Source organism: Camelus ferus, chromosome 6, assembly GCF_009834535.1.
Source record: "Camelus ferus isolate YT-003-E chromosome 6, BCGSAC_Cfer_1.0, whole genome shotgun sequence".
NCBI classification, from domain to species: Eukaryota; Metazoa; Chordata; class Mammalia; order Artiodactyla; family Camelidae; genus Camelus; species Camelus ferus.
The window spans coordinates 55,218,428-55,237,975 of record NC_045701.1 but is presented as its reverse complement, the minus strand read 5'-3'; the positions used below and the strand labels follow the sequence as shown (position 1 = coordinate 55,237,975).

At 35.2% G+C, this 19,548-nt stretch overlaps 1 protein-coding gene across 2 annotated transcripts in view; it reads left to right on the top strand.

Moving 5' to 3' along the window:
- Window positions 1-44: 44 nt before the first annotated feature.
- WDHD1 (WD repeat and HMG-box DNA binding protein 1) overlaps window positions 45-19,548 on the top strand; it is a 57,344-nt gene continuing 37,840 nt past the window's right edge. The window contains exons 1-7 of one of the 2 annotated variants that reach the window (XM_006180825.3): window positions 45-165; window positions 399-491; window positions 8,730-8,841; window positions 14,530-14,681; window positions 15,364-15,475; window positions 15,652-15,702; window positions 16,670-16,765. In XM_006180825.3, coding sequence (XP_006180887.1) covers window positions 415-491; window positions 8,730-8,841; window positions 14,530-14,681; window positions 15,364-15,475; window positions 15,652-15,702; window positions 16,670-16,765 — 600 coding nt within the window. In that variant the 5' untranslated portion in view covers window positions 45-165; window positions 399-414. Of the gene's footprint in view, window positions 166-398; window positions 492-8,729; window positions 8,842-14,529; window positions 14,682-15,363; window positions 15,476-15,651; window positions 15,703-16,669; window positions 16,766-19,548 lie in introns of those variants that run through there. The other variant, XM_032482080.1, reaches the window with a different exon arrangement.

Below are 19,548 nucleotides of genomic sequence, written 5' to 3'. Positions count from 1 at the left end.
GCGCGCAGCTGTGACGCCACCGTCCTGCGACCCGGGTCGGGACCTGCGCTGGACGTGGGCGGGACGGCGCAGGCGCAGTGTGGGAGCACGCCGGAGCGCGGGAAGCGACCCTGCGGCGGCGGTTGCTTCTCACCTTTCCTCAGTCGCGGAGGTTCGGTCTCCTGGGTGAGTCGTCCCTTCCACTGCCCGCGTCCTTGCCGCCCACCGCAGGGAAGCGTGTCTTCTCCCCCACGTAGTGTCGGACAGACCCTCTGCTATATCCTGTTAGTCCCCCTCGGGCGTAGGAAAAGGGGCTGCCGAGGGCGTGCCCATGAGGAAATTAACCTTCCTTTTTACCCATTCAGCCTCTGGCTTTCTTGTTTTCTAAAATAATAGTAGCTTTTATAAAATATTTTCAGGTAAGTAGAGGAAAAGATGCCTGCCACACAGAAGCCAATGCGATATGGACACACAGAGGGACACACAGATGTCTGTTTTGATGATTCTGGGAGGTAAGGTACTTTGAGAAACAAAAAGAACGTTTTGGGTGTGAATTATTACAACAGTTATTCTTATATGTCATGTAAACAGTCAGCCTAAAATGACTCACCCAGATAGAAATAAGGCTGAACTCTAAAATGGCACGTAAGTTTTCCTTAGATTTACTGTTCCATTCTGACCGTCACGGTAGTTTTAGTATATCAAGAAAGTTAATGAGTGTAAAATCTTACTTCCAGGGGATTTGGAAGAATGCGAACTTTCCCCTAAGTTTTCCTTTTGTTCACTTCCTTTCTGCACCTCGCACTATTAATTTTGCCAGATCGCTACCTGCCTGCTTGTCAAAATGGCTGGGTCCATCTTTTCAGTGTTTTTATCCTCCCTTGCCTTTCATGATGCTCTTTACTTTTTTTTTTTTAATTGTTTTAATTTTGTGACAGCTTTATTTCTAATTTCCTCTACTTGATTCTTAAATGGTGGTATTTTCCTAGGGTTACTCTAGTCCTTATGGAGGGAAACAATAAACAATCTATACTAAGAATAGAAAAGTGTTTTGTTAGAGCCAAACTGAGGACTATAGCCTGGGAGACACAGATTAAAGAAGTGCTTGACTTTTGTTCTGTCGGACTACAAAATGAGGGAGGATTATAACAGCAAAAACTACAAAATTACATGGATTGTCAAGAATTATAATTGGAGTTGGCAGGAAGTAAGGGTGCTTGTTAAGTAAGTATTGGCTGGAGGCCAATATGGTGGCACAGTTAATTATAAGTGGAGATCTTGAGACCACGTTATAGCTGGCAGCTGCTTCCAGATTTTGTTTTGAGAACCACTGGTGGTATCCTTGTGTCTGATACAGTTCAGAAAATTCAAGTTCTCAGTAATGCAAAAATTCATCTAAAACCATATCCACTGTGGCCACCTAGCTCTATTTTGAATGCCTGAACTATAGTTACTCCATTTTTACTTTTAAATGCATTCTTTTCTTTAATGGTTAAAGCAGCTTTTATTGTCATTTCTATGTTGATACATTCATTGAAAAAATATTTGCATGTCTGCTCCACTGGGGGCTGGAAATAATAGTGCAAACAAAGCATAATCTTTTCTTCATTGACCTTAAGTTTTTTGTAGATTGACAGAGAGTACAAATTAATTGCAAAAGTAAATGTGCATTTAAAGTTATACTTAGAAATATTAAGTTATATATGCAATGATAAGCGTATCTGAGGGGAAGTTGATCTAGTTAGAGGAGGCAGAGAAGGCTTCTCTGAGAATGTATTTCTTGAAATGAGATCTGAAGATTGAGTAGGCATTAAGAAGTATAGAGAAACTAGCTGAAATAGCTCAGTTGGGAGAGCGTTAGACTGAAGATCTAAAGAAGTATAGAGAGATGGGTAATGGTGGCAGTGGCGTGGTGGTGTTCACATTCCAGGCGGAGGGAACACTATGTGCAGAGATCCAATGAGGGTAGGGATCATGATATTCTCAAAAGACTGAAAGAAACCTAGCCATGCTAAAGTGTAGAGAGTGAGGCAGAGATTGATGAAAGATGAATTTGTGAAGTGGGCATCCTATATCCAAGGCCTTCTGGGCTTTACTAAGGAATCTTGTTTTTATCCTAAAAACAGTAGAAAGGTATTTGAAGCAGAAAGATATGATCAGGCTTGTTTTTGAGAAGATACGTGAAGGATAAATTGTAAAAGGAACAGGAGTGGATGTAGAGAGACTATTAGCAGGTATCTATGTTGGTCTGGTTGAGTGTGATGGAAACTTGGACTAGAGTAGGCATGGCTATGGAGAAAAGAGGATGCATTCAGGAAATATTTAAAATCAATAGAATGGATCAGATATGAAGAAAGGAGAAGGAGGTGTCTGGGATAACATCTGCATTTCTGGATGTTTGGGGAAATAATCAGCCATTTGCAAATATCCAGCACGTTTGGAGAGGAGCATATTTCAGAGGTAGAACGGGTTTGGAGATTATGAGTTTGCATTTGGACATAGTATAGGATTTCTTTGAGAAATCCAAGCAGAGATGTAGACGGTTGGATAAATGGATCTAAAGCTGAGAAGAAATGTGATCTCGAGATAGAAATCTACATCTTTAGCTGTTACCTCCTGGAATTCAGGACTGAGGTCTTGACTAGAAATTGAAATGTGGAAGTTGTCAATATATAGATGATATTTGGTGCTATGAACTTGAATGAAATCACCTAGGGAGGGAGTAAATGTAGTTAAGAAACAAGGTACAAGGGCTAGGCCCTGGACACTGCAAAATATTTAGAGATCAAGTAGAAGGAGGATCCAGTTAAAGAGAATGAGAAGGGATGGCTAGAAAAGTAGAAAACCAAGAGATAAGAATGACATTAAAAAAAAAAGTGACATTAAAAAGCCAAATAAAGTATTTTAAGGAGGAGGAAGTAATAAACTGTCAAATGCTGCTGGTGGGTCAAGTTGAGGACTGAGAATCCTACCATTAGAATTAGTGATGTGGAGGCTCTGGATGATCTTGAGCTTTTTTTTATGGAGTGGTGAGAATAAAAGCCTTGTTGGCAGTGGATTCAAGAGAATGGAAAGGGAGGAATTAGTGTTTGTGAGGATCATCAGAAAGGAATGTACAGTCAGGAAAGGTTTTTATTTCAAGGTAAGAGAGATTACAGCATATGTATGACAGATAAGGAGATAGTAGAGAGGGAAAGTTGAATAGACTAGGGAAATGTCGTTGGATTGCAGGGCAGCACTAAAGGCCTAACTCAGATTAGTGATCGTGAATTTAAAGTGAGACCAAATAACCTAGTTATGTGTTTTCTCCAGTCCTGTTTAGCTCTCTAAGTGCAAATTTATTAATAGAGAGTTGGATTTAACCAGGGTTGGGGTTTTGCCTGGTATGACAACATCAGAGAGGCCTAAAGGATTTGAGGTTGATACAGAGGAGTGATTTTAAAAACAGACTGTAGACTTTAAACCAGATTAGGTGGGATATGAGAATTTGAAGGGGATGAGAGACAGTTAAAAGGTAGTTTCAGTAGATTATAGATCCTAATAGAATTTAAAAATTATTGGAGTTAGGATATTAAGGGTCCATGGTGAAAAGGTAAGTGATTAGGATGATTGCAGTTGAGGTCATGAAGCAGTTGCAGTGTTGGTAAAGACAAAATCTAGGCTAGGACCATGGGAGTCTAAGATGGGGTGGAGGACAAGATGAAGTATCAGAAGGTTTCATCTACAAGAATATGAAAATACTAAGAATTGTGATAGGATATTGTTGTTAGAGAGAGAACCCTCTAAAAATTCTTAGGGAATAAGGGCAATTTCTCTTTAGGAATCTGTAGGTGGTCTGATGGCAGTTTCTTGCCTTTTTTAAGAGAGTAGTGTGTGGCAATAGAATGGAAGTGGTAATATAGTACAGGAGAGGCCCACCTCTAGGCCCCAGAGGGATGTAGAAAAAAAATCAGCCACTACTTAAGAGGGCTGAAGAGGAAGCAGTGTCCTCAGAGGAGTGTTCAGGAAAAAAGCTGATTTTGTTAGTACCTGACCATGAATCTCATGAGGCCCAGTGGAAGGGTTACAGAGGGGTAGTCATCTTAGGGAAAGAACACTGCTGCATGAGGATGGTGAATCCACGTAGCGACAAATGCCTTGGTAGCCATTGGCTTCTTGTAGCTATATCATAAAGAGGATAAAGTCTTGATAGAATTAGTCCTTTGCTCAGAAACTTATAATGGGTTTCTTAATTTATCATCTAAACCAGGACGCCTTTGCGAGTAGGGAGAAGAATTTCAAAATAATTAAAATTACAGGGTTTTTTTGAATTATTTATTGATTGGTAAGTTATTCTGTTTCAGTAGATCTGTAACATATTTCTATTCAAAAACTATTTCAAAACATTTTTTCCTAAAAAACATATTTATGACATTAAAGCATTTAAAAAATTTTCTTTACATTGAACATGTAGTCTAAACATCAACATAAGTAGTCATTTTTGTTATGTATTCATGTACTTTAATCAGTTTTTTTAGCCTGTCTCTAACTTGTTGTTGATATTTTTCTGAAAAATATGCTTTTTTCAATATAGTCTTATTTTTGTTTTTCTTATAAAATTGGTTGCAGTCTTCTTCAGAATTTCATTTTATAGTTAATAAATTTGAAGTGAGACTTTCAGTTAATTCTTTTCTTTGGACTATAATATTTTTCAATAAGAAAATACTCTCTTTAGGTCCTTACATACCTGGTAAGCTTAGAGCAAATTCTACTAAATGGAAGTCTCAATTTTTAAAAATTTGCCTTACCTGAGATGGATCAATATTTCACCTTCAGCATTTTTATAGATTCTGTCTTTTCATCTGCATGTAGAGTACCCTTTTTCTATACTAAGGTCTACAGTATCTTTAAAGACAAAATTCATCAAATAAGTTCTTTCTATTTATGATTCCCTTGAATGTTTCACAAATTTTAAGCCCACTTTATGTCATTCTGGAACAGAACATAAATTTGTACAATTAAAAAGAAGAGATCTATCAAAAGATTCTTCCCAAAAGTCAAAGTATTCCAAAGAACAGTTACAGAATTTCAAAATAAAATCATTCACCATTTCACCTTTTAATGTACAGTTTGTTCAATTCTTACTTGCTTCTGTAGAGATGAATTTCAGTATAAGCTTTGATTTCATTAATTGCATTTCACTAAAAGCTTCAAAGGCTTAAGTTGAGTGATTTGATTAAAGATTTCTAACTCATTTTGAGCAAAATGCAACCAAGATTTAGAGAATTTGCTTCCAATAATAGTAATACTACCATCATTATAAGTCATGTATAATGTTTTATAAGGTCACTCTTCAAAGGCTCAAGTATTTAAAAAATCTCATTGATGATAGGCAGCAGAAAAAGTATCTTCTGCAATGTTGAAGTATTTTTGTGTATTTAACATCAGTTTGTTACAAAATTTTTGTTGTTCAGTTATTCTGGGTATGCATAAAATTTTAAAATTTGACAACTGTGGCTTCTGTTTTGATTGGTACATTATCATAGGTCATTTGGGTACAATTGTGAGTTATAATTCCAATTCCAAGTATATTTGTGTTTCACAGATTTGTTATAGTAAGAACATTGTTTTTACTACAATGGTGTACTCCAGCAAAATGTGTGTTATTACTGTAAACATTAAGAATTTTATCTTTAGCATTGAACTTTTCAAATGGAAATAGAACTCCCAATAATGTCAGATACTTCATTTTGTACAGAATGAACTTCCAGAAGCTTTACTTTGTTTCCATGCACTGAAGGGAGAACTAAACCATTATTGGAATTAATCTGATTTCCTTTTTAAAACCTCTGATAACATTGATATAAAATCAGTATCATTTGACCGTGTAGAAAGGTATTTTTAATTAAGGGAGACAACATATTAAAGCTATCACTTCACTTTTCATACTTGCAGTAGACAACTTAGAATAAAAAATGAACAAAATTAATTTAGAACTACTGTTACTTGTTTTAACACTGCTCTGTCCAATAAAGTAGCCACTAAGCACATGTGACTATTTAGATTGCTTTTTAATTACTCAGCAGCCAGATGTAGAACATTTCCATCATCTTAGAAACTTCTATCAAACAACACTAAATTCTTATGAAAAGTCATGCTTGACAAGATGCAAACTCTGTACTGCTGCAGAAGCACCGTTTTCAGGCAGTCTCAAGATAACTACTAACTTATGAAGTAGATGCTGAGTTTCTTCAGGAGTTCTGTGTCTTCTCACTTTCTTGTGGTTGGTGTTATCACTACACCTCCCATGGTAAATGTCAATATTTTGTTCAAATTATACTTTCATTATCAACTTCTCGAGAAGCAGAAATTTAGTGTTTAATTTTTTATTAAACATGTACTTGTATTTTTTTTCCAGCTCATTGCTACTGAAAGGGTTTTTTTTTTTTTAGCAAAATTTAGTAGCATAGCCAACAATAAAATTAATATGTAGTTAGTTTTATTCCTACAGTAAATGACAAAAACAGTGTAGGAAGGATGTCCAGACTATTCTAAAAGCTCTTGCATATATTTCTAATTAATTCTACTATTATTTCACTATAATTTCCCACTGGCATCACCAGCTGGCACCTACTGCTTCCTACATCTCCCTTGGTGCACCTAGCTGGCACACCAAATAGCTGGTAGGGAGGAAGATATGAACTACTTCTCCCATCACCACTGGAGACTAAAAGAAATTGTTCTTTCTGGGGGCTCATGTCTAACTTCACTTTGTTTTTTATCAGTTAACACCTGTTGTCCTTGAAAGGCGGTGTTATGTTACATCAAGAAAGGATTGGAAGGGGAAGTTGGGTTATCACTAGTTATCTTTCAGACTTACCTACATGTTAAAGTGAGAGCTCTGTTCATTACACAGCTTACACTACTAAACGAGATCATGGCAGGAACTGGAAGTGCAAGGAAGAGGTCTGTCAAGCCCACCCAACAAATTTTGATGCAACTAATACTAATATGTTTTAAAGTGAAACTTAGTCCAAATGCTAAACCAGCCAGATGCATAGATCAGGAATGTCCTGGGCAAACTGAGACTTATGATCCTCTTATTTTCTTATAGAATGGAGTCTAAGTTTCTTATTCTGGCGTTAAAGTCATTTTAAATAGGATAACCTCAGTCTGCTTCCCCCCCCCCCCCCCCAATTTCTGAGACTTTCTGCTCCAGGCAAACTCCTCTGTGCTTTTAACTTCATATTTTGGGTCATGTAGTTTTGTCTGTTTGGAACTGTCCCTTTTTCACAATATTAGCATATCCAATCCTAACTGTCCTTTGACTTCCCAATGTAAATACCACTTTTGTATAAAATTTTATACCAAGGAAAAACTGTAAAGAACATAAACTCACCTTTCATTTTGCCCAATAAGAGCTGAACAGTCCTTGTTATTGAGGTTTATGTATGTCAAATAAGATAACATGTTGGCTAGTATCTTCATTTTATTAAAAAAGAGATAAACAAGCATCCCTCCCCAAAAAAATTAATAGGCCTAAAACTGGGTGACTTTTTTTTTTTAATTGAAGTATAGCCAGCTACAATGTGTCAATTTCTGGTGTACAGCATAATGTCCCAGTCATGCGTATACATACCTATATTCATTTTCATTAAAGATTATTACAAGACATTGAATATAGTTCCCTGTGCTATACAGAAGAAAAATTTTTAAGTCTACTTTTATATATAGTGGCTAACATTTGCAAATCTCAAACTTCCAAATTTATCCCTTCCCACCCCCTTTCCCTCAGTAACCATAAGATTGTTTACTAGGTCTGAGAGTCTGTTTCTGTTTTGTAGATGAGCTCATTAGTGTCCTCTTTTTTCTTTTTTTAGATTCCACATATGAGTGATATCATATGGTATTTTTCTTTCTCTTTCTGGCTTACTTCATTTAGAATGATGATCTCCAGGACCTTCCATGTGCTACAAATGGCATTATTTTATTCTTTTTTATGGCTTAGTAGTATTCCACTGTATATATATACCATGGTTTCTTTATCCAGTCATCTGTTGATGGACATTTAGGTTGCTTCCATGTCTTAGCTATTGTTTATAGTGCTGCTGTGGACATTGGGGTGCATGTATCTTTTCAAATTAGACTTCCCTCTGGATATGTGCCCAAGAGTAGGAATGCTGGATCATGTGGTAAGTCTGTTTTTAGTTTTTTGAGGAATCTCCATACTGTTTTCCTTAATGGCTTCACTAAACTACATTCTCACCAGCAGTGTAGGAGGGTTCCCTTTTATCCACACCCTCTCCAGCATTTATCACTTTTTAATGATGGCCATTCTGCCTGGTGTGAGGTGATACCTCATTGTAGTTGATTTGCATTTCTCTGATAGTTAGTGATATTGAGCATTTTTTCCTGTGCCTATTGGCCATTTGTATGTCTTCATTGGAGAATTGCTTGCTTAGGTCTTCTGCCCATTTTTGGATTAGGTTTTTTTTGTTGTTGTTGTTATTAAGTTGTATGAGCTCTTTATATATTCAAGAAATTAAGCTTTTGTCAGTCGTATCATTTGGAAATATTTTCTCCCATTTTGTAGGTTGTCTTGTTTTGCTTATGGTTTCCTTTGCTGTGCTAAAGCTTATAAGTTTAATTAGGTCTCATTTGTTTATTTTTGCTTTTATTTCTATTGCCTGGGTCGACTGCCCTAGGAGAACATTGCTAAGATTTATGTCAGAGAATTGGGTGACTTTTTAATGAGTATGTTTCCTTCACAGTTGTATTGTGACTTGTGGAAGTGATGGTGATGTGAGGATTTGGGAAGACTTGGATGATGATGATCCTAAGTCCATTAATGTTGGAGAAAAGGCATATTCATGTGCTTTGAAGGTATTAAAACAATTACAGAAACTGATAAGAAATGATACTGCCGTGTGATGTTTTATGTTTGGATAAAAATTTTTGTAGAATTTTTGAATATAGATGTACCTTTTTGTTTCTCTTATGAAATAATAATATTTAAAAGTGTGCGTATAATAATGCCATAACTTGCCCCAAAATTTTACAGGTAAAATCTGAATGGTTTATTAAAGGTGATTGATGGATAGTAATGGTGAGCCAATTAAGATATATGCAAGAAATTATACTTTATCTTTGTACTTCATCTTTTAAGAAAGAGGTTTAAATATTCTGTTTTTTCCTTTGAGAGAAAACTGCATTTTAGATTTTCAGCTCATTAATTCAGATAACTTGAGGGATTGTACTAGAAAATAGGACTGTTTCATTAACTTTTTCAGAAAGCTATATACATATTTCATATGTCTAAAGTTTTATGTAAGGTAAATATGGGAATAAGATGTAGGTTACTTGGAGAATAGAGACCTGTTTTCAGAAGGACTTCGTAAACTGAGTACCTAAAAACCATTAAGCTTTTTATTTGTGGTAAATTTTAAATTGAGTGTATTGTATTTGGATAGAAAAAAATCTCCACAGAATTCATGTTTTCTCCAAACTCAGATTCATTAAGGTGGATGAGATGGTCTTTAGATACTTCAGATATTCTTTTTAAAATGGTCATATAATGGAAAGTGTAGCCCCACAAGAAAAAATATAAATGACCAATGTACGTTAAATATGAGCTAAATCTCACTACTAAGCAAAGAAATGCAAATTAAACAATTGGAGATTGGCAATAATGAAAAATATTGCTAATCCTGGTAATAGTGAGGGCTTTGGGAAGTACATATTTGTAAAGGAGAAACACTCTCCTCCTGTGTTTCTCCTTTACTCTCATACTACTGCCATACTCACAACACTTCTGACACCAGATGTGTGTGTTTTTTTGGCGCACCAAGCAATTCTCTGCACCACCAGCTGGGTGTCCTACTATTCAATTCAATTCTGACATTAACTGGAGTTAACGCAGACCCCGCAGGTTAAGGTCTCAGTTCCACTAGACTGTTTCCCACTTCATGCACCAGTTGCAAGTAGGAGGTCCCCAGATTACCCACAACATCTGTCCAGCTTGGCTACAGATGGGGATTCCCGTGACCCCGTTCTTGGCTAAGTTCATTTGCTAGAACATTTCACAGAACTCAAGGAAATATGTTTTTCAATGTATTGTATAATAAAGGATAAATAAAGGATACGAAGGAATAGCCAGATGAAGAGATACATGGGGTGAAATCTGGAAGGGTCTTCTTTCCCTCTGGAGTTGGGATGGGCCACCAACCTAGAAGCTACTTGAACCCCATACTATTAGAATTATTATGGAGGCTTAATCACATGGGCATGATTGATTATTAACTCCGTTTCCAACCCTCTCCCCTTCCTGGATGATGGGGCGTGGGTGAGGCTGAAAGTTCCAAGCTTCTAATCATGATTTGATCTTTCTGGTGACCAGCCCCCATCCTGAAGCTATCCAGGAGCCCACCAAGGTGCACCTCATTAGAACAAAAGATACCCCTATCACCCAGGAAGTTCCAAGGGATTTAGGAGCTTTGTGTCAGGAATCAGAGTCAAAGACCGAATATTAGAACAAAAGATGCTACTAGTGCTCTTATCACATAGGACATTACAAGAGTTATATAGGAGCTCTGTGCCAGGAAATGAGGTCTGAGACCAGTGTATTTCTGTTTCACAGTGTAATCATACAACAGTTGCTGGAAATATAGTTCATCAAACTTTTCTGGGGGTAAATTGATACTGTGTGTCACAACTAGAATTTCATATGCTAACACATAGTCATTTCTGGCTGTTTACCTTAAGGAAAAATGTATTTTCATTTGTGCAGACAAGGATATTAGTAAAACCACTGTCTATAATAGGAATTAGAAACAATTGAACTGAGTTGAATAGAGAATTCATTTTATAAATTTTGGTAGAGTCATATAGTGTAATATGATGCATCCATTTAAAAAATGGGGGAGTGCTACACATCTTCATTTGAAAAGATGATTACAGTTAATTGAAAAAATTAAAAAGTAGAGTTACAGAACAATCTGTTATAGTATAGTCTTATGTTTGTTAAAGGGTATAGGTATACATATATTTGCAATTTCTGTATGTATAGAAGAAAGTTAAAAAGACTCAACCCCAAAATGTTAATGAAAGTTACCTAGCAAGAGTAGGGAAACTCATTCTCTGCTCAGGACACTTTCACATTGTTATTTTTTTTTCCTACAGTAAGTATATACTGCTTTTGTGTATGACAAAGACTGTAAAAGAAAAAATGAAAGTGGTTTTACAGTAGTTTCCTAAGGCTATGGTAACAAATTGTCACAAATTTGGTGGCTTAAAACAACAGAAAATTATTATATCACAGTTTAAAAGACAGGAGGTCTGAAATCTAGGTATTGGCTGACACTGGAAAATGGGGTGCAAGAAGATGGTGGTGTCCCAGGTTTTGGGTGCCTCCCTCTGGGATGTGCCCCGCCAAGTGAGTGTCCCTGTCTTCTTGCAGGAAAGAATTCAAGAGCAAGCCACAGCTGAGTAAAAGAAGATTTGTTCAGAGAGATGCACACTTCGTACACAGGGTGTAGGCCATCTTAGAAAGCCAGAGAGGCCACGAGGCATGGCGGGTATTTAGTTTAGAGTAAAAGTAGATACACACACCAGAGAGAGAGTGCAGCAGGTGAGAGAGAGTGAGAGAGGCTTAAGAGATACACATTCCATAGGCAGAATGCAGTTCATCTTGAGAGGTAAGAGGCAGCCCCAGAGCACAGGATCATCTAGCAAAATGAGATTGGCAAGGAGGTGTGAGGGTAGTTAAAGTAAAAGTAGACACACACTCCGTAGGCAGTGTGGGCCAGTATCACAAGGTAAGAAAGAGTGAGAGGCTTAGGAGATACACATTCCATAGGCAGAATGCAGATAATCTAGAGAGGCGAGAGGCAGCCTCAGATCATGGGGTCCTATAGGAAAGTGAGGTCAGCCACAGGTTGTGGCGGATGGTTAGTTTTTATGGGCTCAGGAATTTCATATGCTAACAAGTAGGAGGATTACTCCAACTACTTTGGGGAAGGGGCGAGAATTCCCAGGAATTGAGCTACCACCCACATTTTGACCTTTTATGGTGAGCCTTGGAATTGTCTTGGCACCTGTGGATGTGTCATTTAGCATGCTAATTTATTACAGTGAATGTATGAGGAAGCTCATGGTCTACTGGAAGTCAAATCTCCTGCTGTCCTGGGCCTCAAGGTCTACTGGCAGTCGCATCTTCAATTGCTGTGTCATTCCTTTAATGGCTCTGCCCCTGTCCCCTTCCCTCCTGTCTCCTGGCAAGGTTAACTCCTGAGTCTCTGGGGGAGAATATGTTCCATGCCGTTCTCCTAGCTTCTGATGGTCTCCAGTAATCCTCGTTGTTCCTTGTCTTGGAGAAACATCACCCTAATCTCTGCCTCCATTTTTACATCACCTTTGTGTCTTTGCATCTCAATTTCCCTCTCCTTTTTTTTTATAAGGACACCAGTTATTGGATTTAGATCCTTAACTTACCACATCAGCAAAGACGTTATTTTTGAAAAAGATCACATTCACACGTATCTTGGCTTAAGATTTACACATGCCTTTTGGGGGCCACTATTCAACCCACTACAAATCCATGATCAGCGCTAAAATGCTTTCTTTGGCTTTAAGAGTGGAGTTTACGGTACTTCAATGAAATGACATTACCAAATAGCCATGCAAAGTTGATAATTTGACAATGTATTTCATTTAAAGCATAATTGCTTATAAACATGTACTTTATGTTTTTGGATTCAGCGGTATAGGAAAGTACAATTAGATGCTTTATTTGAGAACAAAGCAGAAAAAAATATCACCCTCCAAAATAGTGAGATTGGGATGTATTGACATATTGCTGAATAGTAATAGTTGAGGCTTGCATGGTATTTTACATTGTCAGGGACTTTTAACAAAGATAAGGAGGAGTACATGAAATTCTCTCCATTTTATTCTTGGGAAAATCAAAGCTCAGAAGAAAGTCAAACGACATAGTAAGGAGTACGGTGGGCTGGAGCCCAAGTCATCTTGTGTTGGGTTCCATTCCTCCCAACCCACCAGGGAGAAGAGTAGTCTGACCAGTTCTGAACCACAGCCCTGATCCTTTGGATGATTTCTTTTTTAAAAATGTTTCCTAGTTGGCATGGTATACCGATAGTGATTTGATTTCTTTGTAGATTTGTTGGAAAATGACTTCAAAGCAAGGTCTTTAAGTCTCCCAGGTGAATTAGTGCAGTTATATATGTTTACATTTTCACATGAGTAAAGGGCTAGTTAACATTTTGTTAAAGAATTACCAAGATTCTTTACTAGAGTTAACTGAAGATGCTTAGTCAATATTCTGCTAAGGAATCTGCCAAGTAAAACACAGCTGGCATGTAAAATTCTTTTCTATGCACATACGTAAATAGTTTGGTGTTTCTGCAGTTTTGCCAAAGAACTCTTAGCATCATCAGTGTTGTCTTGAGTTGGTTATAGTTTTGTTTGTTTTTCACATTTAAATTATTGGTAGCTTAGCTTCATTATGAGTTTAGTTTACTGTGGATTGTTTAATTACATATAGTAGTTGCAATGCAGGCATAAATAGTATTTTTCACCAGTTTTCCAATAATTGAATTTGGAGGTAAGTTTATATCACAGTTCAAATTTGAATCAACTGTGTTGTTATCTGAACAGATGTATACATCTCCCCAGATTTTAGCGTATGGTAGCTTGTCATTGTATTACCAAGTTCTTTTCCCTTTAGAATAGGAGCAGATGTTGTAGATAGGCTGAGGGTACTAAGTGCGCAAATATGGCTAGGACCTGTTGCTATAGGATAAAGTGTGTTCATTAACAGACTTGAGCAGTTTGTTTCTTTTTAGCAGTTATCATTTAATCTAAATTAACAAATTGACCATATGATTTATCAAATTGTGTATCAGGTTGGTAGACTATGATTTAGTCTGTCAGGACTTAATTCCTCCTGGATAAATAATAAAATTAAGGTGCTAGGGCAGATCCTTGACTTTAATGATGCTTTGTGAAAAGCTCTGCGAAACAATGGTGTCTGCACATCATTTTCAGATTCTAAAACTTTCTGTTTCTTTGGTGTTTTTAAAAAGGAGCCATGGATTCTGCATTTAGACTTTACCCTACTCCAGAAAGACATTTAATGATTTTTTTGTGGAAACGTAGGGCAACACAAATAGTGTGGCCAAATTGTGCTCTTCCCTCAATGAGACTAGTTATGTTTTTTCTGAAAAGCTGTCCTGTGTCTCCTTTTTTATGACATTTGGGAATCCATAAAAATACTACTTAAGTATTTTTCTTGCCAGAAATACTAGAAAAATCAAAAATTAAAAGTTCGGCTGATGAAGGGAGAATTAAATTTTATAAAAGAAGTAAATTTGTCTTGCTAGTAGTCATTTCAGGAAAGTTGTGCACTGAGTGACAGTTTTTCTCTTGACATGAACTACTGTTACAAATTTTTTAAAAATTTTTATGGGATTTTTAACTATGGAGAGACTCCCAATTGATTTTATTTATTTATTTATTTATTTATTTTGCCAATGTTTCTTTTTATTTTTCTTTCAGAATGGGAAATTGGTTACTGCAGTATCTAACAATACTATTCAGGTGCACACATTTCCTGAAGGAGTTCCAGATGGTATCTTGACTCGCTTCACCACAAATGCAAACCATGTGATCTTTAATGGGGATGGTACAAAAATTGCTGCTGGATCTAGGTAAGGCTCTTTGATATCAGAAAAGGAAGTAGTGTTAAAATAGAATGGCCTCATTCATTGGATTCAGAGTAACGTTTTCAGGACTCTATTTCTTCTTTTTGTTATTATTTAGTTTTTATGTTTAGGTTTTTTTTCTGGTAAAGATTTTTGGTTACAAACTCATGCTTCTTTATAAATTGAGGTGTGTTGCTTTGCCAACAGCCTGTTTAGTAAATGCTGGAAAAGACTGGGGAAAGATGATAGCTGAATAAATTTTAAAAATCATTTTAGGTAGAGCCAAGACTGTACAATTAGGATTTTTGTTGTTTCTCTTGATGCTTTGTCATAGGGGGAAAAAGGTAATACTTGGTGAGTTGCTAAGTTGGAATAAAAGACATAGTGCTTTTAAAAATTGTTGTGACTGTAATTAGATTAGTAAATAATAGAAGATTAAGGTGTGACTAAGGAAGTCACTTCCTAAAAGTATTTGTATTTTAACATATGAGAACTCTTGAATTATGTTTTTAGCATTTTTATAGAGCAAAACTGAAGGGTAAGTTATTAAATTTGAGGGCCAAATTTCACAAGTTGCTGTAAAGAAATTATGGCATTTACTCTTATGATTTTGAAATATTTGGATCATAGCTTTTGAGAGGCTTTTGTATTGGCATTTATTGATGTACATTACTCTTCGTGTTCTTAGTGATTTTCTAGTCAAAGTTGTGGATGTGATGGATTGCAGCCAACAGAAAATGTTTCGAGGACATGATGCCCCTGTTTTAAGTCTTTCCTTTGATCCTAAGGACATCTTTCTGGTAATCGTTTTTCCCCCTCTCTTTTTTCATTTTTTGTGAAAATGTTGAAAACTGTAAGAGAATTAACAGAAAATTTCACACAGTTGATAAAAGGCTCTTTGATTTACCAGTTGAACCAGTTTCCATGTAGTATTATGGCTGTAACTATAGAGAAATCTGTTGTTTTATTCCTTCAGGCATCAGCTAGTTGTGATGGATCTGTCAAAGTGTGGCAAATTTCAGATCAGGTAAACTCATCAATTTGAATTGAAAACTTTTTACTCACTTCCATCATATATTGGGTGCTACATAATGTGTTATTGGACTAAATAATTCTTTTTCTTCATAGTCTATTTCTTTTGAGTAGCATTAAGTACTGTTTTTATGATCAAATTCACAATAATCTAGTGCAAAAGTAAATGTGTTGAAGACTAATTAATTGATTTTGTACCCAATCACAAAGGAAATTATAGATTTATATTTCATTTTTAGGTTTTATAAGTCAGTGAGGGAAATCCAATCATTATACATTTACAAACTAATTACTATTTGTTGGGCCCTAGATGTTGGGGATACAAAAATAAGGCATGGGCCACACTTGATTTGGAGAGTCACATATGTTATTCTAACCCAGCCTGAAAATACTTTTAAAGGAGGTATGAAGAAAATGCTTTCTGAATTGGCAGAGGGAACAATTAATTCTTCCTGAGGCAATCAATTGGAGAAGGCTTGGCATTTCTAGGGATGACGTGGCTGATGAGAAAAACATCCCCCTCAGAAAGCCTCAGCTAGTAGCCACAGTTCCTTCCCTTACGTTTGAACTATTTAAAAGGTTTAACTTTTACACCTTAACATTTTAGTAGATCTCTCAAGTTCATTTTCATAGATACTTTAAGATTGTAACATGTTGGGATTTTTAAAATTTGTTTATATATGTTTATTCAGTTAGTATATTATTTGCTTATTCTATATAGAAAAAACTCTTATTTGAAATAATTGTTTAAGACTTGTGCTCTGTAACTCTGAAAGTTATAAAGTAATTTAGGAAGTCAAATATTATCATAATTAGATTAAAGTGAATTAAGTTGCTTTTTTCTGAGCTATATGAGTCAGTTTGAAGAAACCACTTATTAAATGTATTCAGTGCTGCATGTCTTTTGGGGAGAATTTTCATAAAGGGAAATACATTTTCTTGTTCTTTTTTAAAAAAATGAGACATGTGCTGTTAGTTGGCCACTGCTACAAAAATGCAACGATGTGATAAACGCAACATCAATCTGCAGACTTGCCTGGCAGCCAAGAAGTGGGAAGGTGAGTTAGCCTTATTTTTCAACCTTTGTTTTAATTATTTGTTCCAGTCCTTGTCATCTTTGAATGTAAGAATAATTTTTTGAATTCTAACTATTTTATTACATTGTAAATTTTAGAGCTCCAAGCCAATTAATTAATTTTGAAATGCTTTAAGAAACATTTAAACTTTTTAAAGATTCTTTTTTGAAGAGTGTATTTTGCATAAATGAGTTGATTTTATATTCTTCTTTACATTCATGTTTAATGTAACAACTTGGGAAATAGTCTTGTTATGCCAACTCTTCCTACTAGGTTTAATGTCTTGGAGATACTCGCTGATATAATCAGACAATAGAAAGACACGAGAGGTTTGAAAGGAGAAAGGAGAATGTTCATTATTTGCAAATGAAATGCTTGTATATAAGGAAATCTCAAGAAAATCAACTGGGGGAAAATATTACTAATAAGAAAATGCAGTAAGGTAGTTGGAAGCAAAATTAATATACAAAACCAATAACAGTCCTATATACAAACAATAACCATTTAGAAAATATAATGGGAGGAAAAAATGCACTTACTGTGAAATCAACAAAGATAAAGTAACTAGGAATAAATGTACCAAAAAATGTGAAAGAGCTATATAAAGAAAACTTAAACATGCTACCAAAAAGAGTAAAAGAAGACTTAAATAGAAAAAATATATCCCATTCTTTTTTAAAAAGGGATTTATTTATTTAATTTTTATTGAGGTATAGTTAATGTACAATATTATATTAGTTTCAGGTGTACAATATAGTGATTCAAAATTTTTAAGGATTATACTCCACTTACAGTTATTATAAAATATTGGCTATGTTCCTGTGCGGTACAATATATCCTTGTAGCATAGTTATTTTATACATAATAGTCTGTACATCTTAATCCCTAACCTCTATTTTTTTCCCTCCCTTCTTCCTTCTCCTTACTGGTTACCACTAGTTTGTTCTATGTATCTGTGAGTCTGTTTCTGTTTTGTTATATTTATTCATTTTATTTGTTTACTTTTATTTTTTAGATTCCACATGTAAGTAATAACATACAATATTTATCTTTCTGTCTGTGACTTATTTCATTAAGTATAATAACCTTCAGTTTCATCCATGTTGTTGCAAATGGCAACATTTAGAAAAATATATCCCATTTATAGAAATTTGGTATAAAGATGTCACCTCTTCCCTAAATTGTCTATAGTTTTGAGAACATTCAAATATAAAATATCAGAAGATGTTTGGAGGAACCAAACAGAACTGATTCTAGAGCCAAAAATAAATCTAAAAGTCTTGGGGAAAAAAATGATGAAGTCTGATTCAATCAGTTATAACTGAGAATTAAAATTTGCTGCTAATTCATGAGTAAACAGGTATCTATAAAACAGAGAAATACGTATACAGAAATTTCATGTATAATAAAGGGAGAAATGGAGATTTAGTAAAGAATACATTTGCAAAGGGTATGAATACCAGGAGGTGAGAATTACCGAGAACTATCTTGGAGGCATTCCACCACATAGTGAATGTCTGTATAGTTATTTACTGTATTTTTTTTTCAACTTTTCTGTATATGTGAAAATTTTCAGGAAAGATTAATAAGTTCAACAATATAAAAAGTAAAAAAATAAATATGAAATACTTCAAGGTCAAAGAACAAATGTTAACCTGGGGAAAATTTTGAAACAATATGACAAAGAACTAATTTCCTTAATATACAGACAGTTCTTATAAATCAACATGATTCCAATAGAAAGATGAACAAGAACATGTGCAGATAGTGTACAGAAAAAGATACACAGATTGCTTTTAACATATGAAAATACATGCAACCTTTCATACTAAAAGAAATACAAATTGAAACTATGATAGAGCATTTTTCATTTGTCAGATGGTCAAACACTGTAAGTTTGATTATATACTGTGTGGAAGAAAGTGTGGCAGTTTTTATCAGCATGAATGACCAACAGTACTAGTGCTAGGCATATATCCTATAAGCATGTTTTCACGTATGCACTACAGAGTATGTATAATGCAAATATTGTATCGTTTATAGTAGCAAAAAATTAGAAACATCCTAAATGTTCATCAATGGAGAACTTAAATAAGTTGTGGAATTTATTCCTGAAAGTAGAATACTCTGCAACTGTTAGAATGAGGTATATCTGTATTTCTTCACATGGAATAATCTTTAGTTATGTTAAAAACATCAAGCTATAGAGCAGTAGGTATAGACAGTAGATAGAATGCTACTGTTAATTGTGTGTGTACTTGTATCTATATACAAATACATTCTCGTATAGTCTATGTATTTTTTGCTTTTGGGAATGTAGAGTTAAAGATGGGAGGGAGACTTTATTTTCAATCTATGCCCTTTTGTGTCATGTAAACTTTTAAGAGTATATTCTGCACTAAAGTGATGGTTCAGGAATCTAGTGTGTATTTTTTCTTTGCTTATGAAACAATTAAAAATTTTTTTTAAAACATAGTCTTACTGTTCATAAGTAATCCTTTTTTTCTTTTTTCTTTTTTTTTAACATGGAAAGACTACACCATTTTTATTTTTTCTGCTAATCTGTTTCTTTGGAAGACTATATGAGAAGATAAGTTTCCTTTTCTTCAAGAAATATTCAAAGTATTCTGGCTCTATTCTTTCTTTCCAGCAAATAAGATGAATTTTTAGATCCAAGGAGCTTATATTCCTTAAGAAGTAGTATTAAAAATACTAGTAACTCCAAGTGCTCTGCTTTTTGGTGCAAACAGTACTATGATTCTCAC